The sequence below is a fragment of the Phytophthora parasitica genome, assembly GCF_000247585.1.
Source record: "Phytophthora parasitica INRA-310 unplaced genomic scaffold supercont2.9, whole genome shotgun sequence".
NCBI lineage: Eukaryota > Oomycota > Peronosporomycetes > Peronosporales > Peronosporaceae > Phytophthora > Phytophthora nicotianae.
Genome location: NW_008648995.1, coordinates 434,958 through 444,782, shown reverse-complemented (window position 1 = coordinate 444,782; position 9,825 = coordinate 434,958). Strand labels below are relative to the sequence as shown.

The 9,825-nt window shown below is 46.6% G+C and overlaps 5 protein-coding genes across 5 annotated transcripts; 2 read left to right on the top strand and 3 right to left on the bottom strand.

Annotated features, from left to right (window-relative positions):
• Positions 1-239: 239 nt before the first annotated feature.
• On the top strand, positions 240-1,286 carry PPTG_06231 (hypothetical protein; the record flags this gene model as incomplete). The annotated part of the gene is made up of 1 exon (XM_008900129.1): positions 240-1,286. One exon carries the CDS (start codon positions 240-242, stop codon positions 1,284-1,286), a length of 1,047 nt encoding a protein of 348 aa, XP_008898377.1.
• Positions 1,287-1,418: 132 nt separating this feature from the next.
• Positions 1,419-1,856, bottom strand: PPTG_06230 (hypothetical protein; the record flags this gene model as incomplete). The annotated part of the gene is made up of 1 exon (XM_008900128.1): positions 1,419-1,856. One exon carries the CDS (start codon positions 1,854-1,856, stop codon positions 1,419-1,421), a length of 438 nt encoding a protein of 145 aa, XP_008898376.1.
• A 2,148-nt stretch (positions 1,857-4,004) lies between these two features.
• On the top strand, positions 4,005-6,540 carry PPTG_06229 (hypothetical protein). The gene is made up of 3 exons (XM_008900127.1): positions 4,005-5,883; positions 5,946-6,017; positions 6,095-6,540. Exons 1-3 carry the CDS (start codon positions 4,030-4,032, stop codon positions 6,368-6,370), a joined length of 2,202 nt encoding a protein of 733 aa, XP_008898375.1. The 5' UTR covers positions 4,005-4,029; the 3' UTR covers positions 6,371-6,540.
• On the bottom strand, positions 6,015-7,501 carry PPTG_06228 (hypothetical protein). The gene is made up of 3 exons (XM_008900126.1): positions 6,994-7,501; positions 6,566-6,925; positions 6,015-6,502 (listed from the first exon to the last, which is right to left on the bottom strand). Exons 1-3 carry the CDS (start codon positions 7,438-7,440, stop codon positions 6,446-6,448), a joined length of 864 nt encoding a protein of 287 aa, XP_008898374.1. The 5' UTR covers positions 7,441-7,501; the 3' UTR covers positions 6,015-6,445.
• A 1,455-nt stretch (positions 7,502-8,956) lies between these two features.
• PPTG_21847 (hypothetical protein) lies at positions 8,957-9,672 on the bottom strand (the record flags this gene model as incomplete). Its single annotated transcript, XM_008900549.1, has 2 exons — positions 8,957-9,554; positions 9,602-9,672. 2 exons carry the CDS (start codon positions 9,670-9,672, stop codon positions 8,957-8,959), a joined length of 669 nt encoding a protein of 222 aa, XP_008898797.1.
• Between the last annotated feature and the right edge of the window lie 153 nt (positions 9,673-9,825).

Here is a 9,825-nt window from a genome sequence, read left to right as displayed (position 1 = left end):
CGTCCGTTTGTCGTGGATAGACGGACTGTATCACTGCCACTGACAGTCAAGATCGTGTCATTACTTGCCGCATAATCAGTGTGACGACGTAAAGCCTCCATGTGTGGCAGCCAACGGCAAACAATAACTTGCCGCATAATCAGTGTTACAACGTAAAGGATCCGACGATACGATGACTTTTTTTTTAAGAGACATTCACTTTAAGTTTATCTTCGTGCCATTCAAGTTGCTCCAAAATCATGCTCCGTGTTGCATTATTATTCCTCGCGCTCGTCGGACTCGCATCGGATGCTCTTCCTTCAGTCGACGCCACCTGCAGCGGACCGAATGCTCGCACCGTGCCTCCACCAGGGGCCATCGTCGTCGATATCACCGGCACCTACAATGGCAGCTACCAGACCATGGCCGAGGGCATGGCGTACCTACCTAACACGACAGAGGAGCACATCATCTTCGTCTTCCCCGGCGTCTACCAGGAGCAGGTGCTGATTCCGAAGTTAGCTGGTCCATTGGTGCTTCAGGGCTACACGTGCGATACGACATCGTACGCTGACAACAAGGTGACAGTCACGCATACAATGGCACAGAGAGACCTTCCGCTCGAGATCAAGAATGGACGCAATGATTTGATCAGTACGATGCGTCTCAAGTCTCGCAGTGGAGTGAAGATGTACAACATGAACGTAGCTAACCCAGCCGGCCTAATCGAAAAACTTGGTCAGGCCGTGGCTGTGTACGTTGATGCAACCAACTACGGGTTCTACGGTTGCAACTTTACTGGTTACAAGGATACTTTGTGTGCTCACAGAGGTCGTCAGCTCTACGCACGATCATTTATCAGTGGTGCCATCGACTTCATTTTTGGCATGCAGGCGATGGCGTGGTTTGACTCTTGCGATATTGAGAGTATCGGGGAAGGTTACATCACCGCCAATGGTAACAGCAACAGCACTATCGAGTCTCAGTATGTCTTCAACCGTGCGCGTGTGCTTGGCTCTAGTGGAAATGGCTCAACCTACCTTGGTCGTCCGTGGCGTCCTTATGCTCGCGTCGTCTGGCAGAACAGCGAGCTGAGCGACGTTGTTAACCCGAAAGGATGGTCGACGTGGCATAACGACAGCAACACGGCAAACGTCTACTTCATGGAGTTCAACAACAGTGGACCTGGTGCGATAATCGACCAGAGAGTGCCCTTCAGTGGCCAATTAGAAGCTCCTGTGGTCGTTACAGATATCCTCGGTGAGAACTACAAGTCCGAGTGGTGGGTTGATACCAACTTCTTTTAAGGCCACATGTGATCGTCCGCAATATTCGTTTTAAAAAAAAACATTTTTTTATACGAAAAGTTGAGAAAGAAAGTTGCCTTGCGAATTCGGAATGCTTGACCAACCAAACGTAGTGTTAATGGCTGCCCCGTCTTACAGTTGACTGTCAGAGAAGCTGGTAGTTTCATTCCTTGATGTAGTCTCAAAGATCGAGCCTGGGTCATCGCTCTCGATCTCGACTAGTCCTTCAGTTGGGTACTCACTGCTCTTTTGCACCATGAACGACGACACCGATCGATCTAGCTTGTCTTCCTTTTCAAACGAGAAGCTGCCTGATGTTTTCTGCTCCATTTGGACTTTGGGAGCGACGCAGCGAGCATGCTTATAAATCACAAGAGAAGTTCCTTTTGGCAGCTTCTTCCACGTCGTTCGGACAGCTCGGTCGTTCCACAAATCTTCGAGTGTGTAGCAGCGCTGAACGGTGTCGATGGTGAACTTGGCGTTGCTACCGTCGCTGTACAGCCACACTTCCATGGCCACCGCGCTGTACCAAAGCAGCAAGATAGTTACCAGGAATGGAAAGAGTTTCATGGCGATGTCGGGTGTGCTTTTGTGTTGCGGAGTAGAATTCGAAGTGAACGATTGACGGTACCTTTACAAGTCAGTAACAAAACAAGTAGCTAGTGTGCCTTGCGGTACTTGGCAACTATACGGAGCTTCACACATACGCGGTAGTTGATCTCTTGTGCAATCTGTGGTTTCGAACGACATCACAAATTAAAGGTTATTAGTTGGAACCGAGTTGTGTTCTTAAAGGCAACATGTCGGGCATTTTGTTTTTGTTTTTGTAGTTAATTGTCGATGACGAAACCGTTCAACCAATTTTTTTTTCTTATTTCACTTGAGCTGGTGAACTCAGATGGGCTGGAACAAAATAGTCGGTAGCACTGTCAACGTAATCTGTCACAACCAAGTAAGAACCCTTCATTTAGTTCACAGTCGCCCTCTATCTAATAAGCAGCACGTCTTACTTTGTGATATCTCCGTCCACAATAACGAAGCTACACGTAGTGATAAGCTTGTTAGTAGGGAGACATCCATCTCTGACCCACAACGATACAGTTTCTTAGCTCCCGTCGCTTTCTCTCGCAGCACAAGAACTACAAGAATGTGAATGTAGTCGTGTTTGAGCTCCATGGGGTAAGGGAATTATAGCTTGTGTCTCTGACTAGGATTAGTAGATCCAGTTCGTTCTCAGAACGCATCATATAATCTGGAATCTTCCGTTGCTTTAAGTATTGATACTTGTCACTTGAAGCCTGGAGTTACTCACCATTCTCGCCAAGCCTTGAACAACACCTTGGATAAACCAAAGCAAGTAAACCAAAATCTACAGTGCAACCACGCTCTCATTCGCGCCAATCTTCACAGTAAAGCCGCGACGATGTGAATAAAGAAGCGGCACAAAACTTTCACTACCATTAGACTTAATGCAAAGGCGTAGTTATGAAGAAATTAAGTCTCTTCAATCTTCTGGGTGACCAAGAGAAATGGATTATAACAGCCACAGTTTTCGTTGATGTTCTACTTTAGACAAAGAGACAAATCGATTCACTACTATGACTTTGCTTGATCATGTCTCGACAAACCCGTTTCATTCATCGTAAACGAGAGCAAGAGATTTAATGTATAACATGTAGATCATATGAAACCTACTCTTTAAATTAAACTATTCTGATATTTAAAAATAAATTATGTACTTCATTTTAGTAGTCTTTATTATTGTCAAAGTTTACGTACATGCAATAGCTCTGGCAAATATGCAGAAATGACCAAAAATACGCTTGTGTAAAATAACTCGATCTCAAAGGAGGGACTAAAGAAGAACAACTGCTCTAATGCACAATCACTTTCACAGGGCGAAAGTGATTGTGCATTAGAGTCGTTGTGAATAGAGGTTGTTTATTAATTACGAGTTATATACAGGCTGTAGCACATATATCCGCTGTTCAAACCGCGCAAGGCACTTAACCAGACCCCCCACCCACCCACCCCATCGCCCTAGACACATCAGAAAGGGCCATCCTTGGGCAAACACTCTCGTTTCTAATGCCCTAGGCGACACGCAAATATATTTGTAGTGTTGTACCGGGATGTATGTAGTAGATACAGGGAGGCCCAGCAGGACATATTCTTAAGTCAACTCGGTCAACCTTCGCGCTACAGCGGACACGACGGAAACACCAGATTTACAAGCCGCTTTTAATCTTTTTTTTTACTTATATTGCTAAAACATACAAGAATGGAATGAAATACTATTACATTTGGCTACGAAACGAACGACCGGTACTAGACTATGTCATGAGTCTAGCTACACTTTTCTACGAGCTCCAACACCCAAAAGATGATTATTTCACATGCTCGTCTAGATTAAACAATATACTTTAAAATTAAAATTTAAAATAGGTTACAAAAAGTAAATGATTTATTTAGTTTCACTGTAATTATTTTTCTATTTTATGATTTTAACTTTCAAATGTTTCGTATCAAACTTATTGTCTCATTTTTTTTAATTTTAAAAATATAAAAAATAAAAATTGAGACAATAGAAAATTTGATACTAAACCTTTAAAAAGATTTTTTTTCCTAATTTTAATAAATATTATCATTAATAATGATAGTCAAGTGAGAATACTATTTAGTACTAAGGGCGTTTCGTCGACTTCTCTCAAATCAAGATTTCGCTTTTGCCCCGTTGTTGAGAATGGACGTCGACTCAACCATAAAAACTGCGGGTCGAGCTGTGGAACGGGTGAAGGTATTCTGTCGTGTGAGGCCTTTACTACAGCGTGAGCGCGATGGATGGAGCTACGAAGAGTACTGTCAACACTTTGGAGAGGACGGCCAACGTCTAGATGCCAGTGACACTCAACAACTTGCCAGCGATGCCGCGCCCGAGAGTCCTGATGACGATCCAGCAACATTTATCACTGAAAAAGGTCGCAAAATCACTGGATCAGTCACTCCTTCTGTCACTATGCAGTCTGATGGGCGTAGCGCCACGTTCCAAGCCCCTACTGCAGCCCACGGAGAAGCTCGATTGTTTCAGTTTGACGGCACTCTCAACGAGACGTGCGACCAGCAAACAGTATACGAACGTGTAGCTGCACCAATTGTCGAGGACGTGATGGCAGGGTACAACGGTACCATCTTAGCATACGGTCAAACTGCAACTGGTAAAACCCACACGATGGTTGGGCCTGGAGACTTAGTGCATGGAGACCAGCGTGGACTTATCCCTCGCGCACTGGAAGACATTTTCATTTGCGCTGAAAAGACTCACTCACAAGCGAAAACGACAGTCGCATTGAGTTACGTACAGATCTACTGTGAGCGCATCTTCGACTTGCTCGAGCCTGAAACTTCGTCCAGTAACATCATGGTCCGTGAAGACGCGGATAGAGGCGTCTACATTGACGGAGCTGCTGCAGTTTACGTAGCAAACGTTGAGGACTGTTTGGCTCTTATGGAGCGTGGCAATGCCAACCGTGCTGTCTCCAGTACCCAAATGAACGCTCACTCCAGTCGTAGCCACGCTATCCTCATTCTCCGTGTCGAACGCAAAGAGTTTGCACCGCCAGCGTCAAACGATGCACCGAGGAGTACAACACAACCAGTAATCCGTTTAAGCAACCTGTATCTCGTGGACCTTGCAGGCTCTGAACGTGTCAAGAAGGCGAGAGTGTACGGCCGACACATTAGCGAGTTAAAGTCGATCAACTTGAGTCTTTCGGCACTGGGTAACTGCATCTCAGCTCTCAGTAAACAGTCTCAACAGAACCAAACGAGTTACCACGTACCGTATCGGGACAGTAAATTGACTCGCCTGCTGCAGTCCAGTCTGGGTGGCAATGCTAAGACAGCCCTCGTAGTGACGGTAACTCCAGCAGTCACAGAAGCACCAGAGACGCTGCAGACGCTGCAGTTCGGGCAGCGTGCGATGCAGGTCGCCGTTCGAGCTCATCGTTCCGCCTTGTCTGTACTGGACTACCGTACTCTCTATGAAGAGATGCGTCAGGCTCTGGACGAAGAGCAGCAGCGTTCTCAACAAGCCGAAGCAGCAGCTAGCGACGAGAAGAACCGCGCTGCAGTAGCAGAGGACAAACTTACAAAGGCTTTATTAAGGGTACAGCACTTGGAGTTCGAGCTTGAAGCAGCTCAAACGGCAACTAGACACTCTACAACAACTGGTGTAGAAGGAGACGATGTGGAGCGTATGAAGTTGGAACTCCAGCACCTAGTGACTCGACATGCACAGGATGTGGCCCAGGTCAAGGCTGCATGCGACCGACAGATAGAAACGTACAAAAGACTGGCCGACGAAGCCTCACAGGAGTGGCACGAAGTGGAAGGGGAATTGGCAGGAGAGAAGACACAGGTGCTGCATACGTTGCAAGATCTTAAAGAATTTAAGCTGCGGTACTTTCAACTGGAGGAAGACACTACGGAACGTATCGCGGAGCTTGTCCAGGAGGAGCGCGATCGTGAGAAAGAACGAGATGCGGCGCTCGCTAGAGTTGCTGTATTGGAGAAAGAACTCAAAGCGATTCATGAAAAGGTAAATTGTATTTTTTGTGGTTTTAGTGTTTTCTGACAAATTTTGTGTTTTGAATTGTGTAGATGGTGGAGGGTGAGTCACAGCGAGAGAAACTTCAGGACCAAATCGACACAGATTTTGTGCCTAAAGAAGCGGTATGCAGATTTAACGTGTCACTAAGAGAGATAACATACTGGTTAAGCTGATCTTCATGACTGTTTATCGTGTATAGATCCAGCAGATGGAGGCGTTATACGAAGGAGCAATCTCGAAGCTCCAAGCACGAGTCGGGTGTCTTGAGAGCAAGTCGCTTAATCGGAGACCGAAAACACCCAGTAACAACTGCAACAACAACTCAGCTCCACAGCGTTCAGTACCAGAGGTCAGGAAACCGGGGATAGCCAATCGTGCGGTCCCCAAGATCGGTCGTCTTGTACCAGGCGCTAGAAGTGGCTCGTCTTCGAGATTTAACTCCGGTCCAAGTGTATCGTCTAGGATTCTGCAATAAACAGCACAGTTTCGTTCGAAATCGCTCGTTTCGAGCATATATTGCCAGCAAAAAGCAACACATCTTTGCATATTTTTAGAGACTACGGAAGGGGTTTTCCGGATCGTCCAAGTCTTCCTCGGGATCAAAATCCTAGTTATTTCATAAACATAAGTCAGTTTCCAGTCCTTTTAAATAATTGTCTTGGTCACTCACCTTGTACTCCTCCCACGCGTCCTCAACAAATGATAGGAACTTGATAAGCGAGTCTGTCGACGCCGTGTCTTTTTCTGCCAACACCAGCAGTGGGTGGAAAGTTTCGCTTGTGAAGTCCACCCCTCGTGTCTGTCCCTGCCTCATGAGCTCCGTCGCGTCGTCGTACTCCCGGCTCTTCACCAGCTCCACCAGCACAGGCAAGAAAGTCTGCTCCATGGGACACACGTCCTCCCCATTCACGACTTCTCTGAGAACCTCCGTGGCCTCCTCCACCCTCTTGGCATCCAGTAATGCCCTCAGCAGTCCATCATACGCCGGCAAGTCCAGCACCACAGCTTGGTTCGCAGCCTCGTCGTACAGCTAGAAAAGATAAATACACAACGTTTTAATTCCACTTTATAAAGCTTGTAAAACCTGTATATTCGCACCTCCTTTGCGTGGTCCAGCATTCGGAAGCGTAAGCACGCATCCATGACGTAAATGGACGCCAGTTTGGTGTAGTCGTCGGGCTTTAAACCTGGTGCACGGTACACTCCGCGAAGTATCTCGAAGGATCGCAACGCATGGCCCCGGCTCTTCTTCTGTCGAGCCAGCAGCACCGCCAATCTCTGCAGTAGCGTTGCACCTGGAGGTGTCTGAAGCTGAGCCAAGTGGCTCAATGCCTGCGTGGGAAGGCGCTGGGTGATAGAGTGCTCTAGAAGCGTCAGTACTTGACTGTCATTAACGCTGGAGGACGCGCTTTTGGATTCAACGGCAACGGCGGGGGATGCAGCGGATGCATGGAGAGCAGTGCACGCATGGAACAGCCGAGAGGGTGCATACAGAGGGCGGCGCAATGCCGGCACCAACGTGCGGAGCAGCATTGGTCTGGACATGGTTGGTGTTGTGTCGTGTGAAAAAAAAGGTGGCGATGAGAGTTAATACCCTTGTTAAAATGGAGACATAAATAACAGAATAAAGCTTGAAAATAAAACGATGAGAGCTGTGAAACATAATTGCATGAAATGCGTTTTGGTGGTGCGACAGCTAAGTGCACAAGGCAGTGCGAACTTAACGTTATAGAAGACAGTGCGAACTTAAATATAAAAATTTCTTTACAAAGTACTTTGTTTAGAAAAAAATGCGCATTGGTTTCGGCCCACTTTTGATCTTTTTTTTTATTTTGGGGGCCTTTTTTTTCGGATTTTTTTTTTTCAGAAGAAGTCGCATTGGGTTGGGGAGATAAGCTATGAGCAGTCAAGGCAAGAACTTTTTTCAGAAAAAGTGCTCATAGCTTATGGCCCACCATAATAAAAAAGATCAAAAGTGGGCCGAAACCAATGCGCACTTTTTCCTATACAAAGTACTTTTGTGGTGTCTAAACTTCTAAATCACGTTGCAGATTTTTTTTTTGATCGATGTTAGCGTCACCGAGTAGCTCGTACTTAAGTGGGAATTAGGGGTACATGCGCTGAGTACCTGTTTGTAACTGCGTACCTGACGCTATCTAAGCGCCACTTTCGGTAGTTCCTTTAGGTACATGGATGATAAATTTCGGGTAATTTATGCCAATCGGATTTCATAAATTTCAGCGTTTGTAGAGATTTTGATTCACTGGCTACAGCTTCACGCTCGTTCAGGTTGCGGGAAGGTGACACAGTATCGATAATGTAGTACAAATGTACCAAGCACTCTGTGGTGCCGGTGTAGTACTTTGCGGCCAGAACTCATCACCAAAGCTACTTGCGCTATAATTCTGGCAGCTAGAACACCTTATCAAAGATACCCACGCAGCTAGGATGTACACAGTCCAGTAAATCGTATGAGCAGCAGCTAATGCCGTACTACAAAGTGTTTTACAAGCAAAATACTGCATTTACAACATATATTACAGCATATAACACAGGGCATTATTTGATGGCTTCTCTGCATCAACGCATTAACGCACGGTTACGTAGTAAATTTGTTTGACGTACGTAAATTAAGAAGAAGAAGCTGCATACTGTATTTTTTTTCTCTACAGGTAGCTAAAGAGTACACTTGAGCAGATATCGCGATCGCATGAATCTCATGAATGCCAGTGAAGGCTTTGGAAGTAGCGTAATACCTCGGATCTTGCACTCGAAAAACATAAGCACGGCGACTCCGCAGCTTGCCATGTCAGGTTGTCGAGATTTCGTTTCCTTCTTAACATGTAGAAGATGATACAGTTCTCCGTACTGCTCCATCAATTTGGCCTTGCAGGCATCGTAGTACTTTCCAGTCTTTTCTTGTAAGGGGTCGAAAATCGTAATTCCTCTGCTTTCTGCCCGAAAATCGATTACGATGCCACACCAATGATTTCCATCCACGTGCATTGGTATCAGGATGACGTCGTTCCCCTCTTAGAAAGGGTTAGCTTGCGGGGCCACCTTAACTTGCTCTTCGGGTAACTGCTGAAAATTGGGCCACAACTCCAACGCCAGCATTTTCACGTTGAAGTAGTATAAGTCCGTGGTACATTGCAGCATCATCCACCCACTTGTTCTCCCAAAAGGACAGTAGTGCGCGGTACGGTAGACTTCCTAACGCTGTTGAACGTTCTTCACGCAGTGGAAACCGTTTGAACGCCGCCTCTCGATCTTCAGGAATTTCACTGACGCCGTCTTCAAGTTCGGGTGGTACCCCAACGCGCTTGATATTTGTGTGGAGCGCCCAATTGATAGCGTTTGTAGTTTCAGTCACGTAACTGATTGCTGTGTGCCACCTATCCATTGCGTTAATATCCTGCTGAGAATAAACGCCAAATCGAGGCACTCTGACGCCGATCCCATCGCTAGAGATCCCATCCCCGAGAGCGTTACGAAACGTCCGAATCGCCGACTGGGCTTTCATCACGAACTCCTCCGGGAACACGCAGCGAATATCCACTTCACACTCATCGTCTGCAACGATGCTAGCGATTGCCTTCTTGGATTTGGGTATTGCGCGCACTGATATTACTGGCAAGCCGCGCTGAGCATCTTTGTAGCTGTCGGCAACATCAAATTGGGTCAACACACGGTGTACGCTTTGAACCGGTGCTTTCCTTGAACAAGCTTGTTAGCCTTAGCCCGTCCTTCCTTCATCCCGCTGCTTTTTCTGAGCATGCTTCTGTTTCTGGCGGATCTTTGGACGACCTCGAGACGATGCGCTCTTGGTTATACGGAAAGACTCCGAAGATTCGGACGACCCGCTGGTTTCAGGCGCCCTCTTTGCCGAAGCGGTAGTTTGCACCGTAGCAGGCATATCCTTTCCTTTTG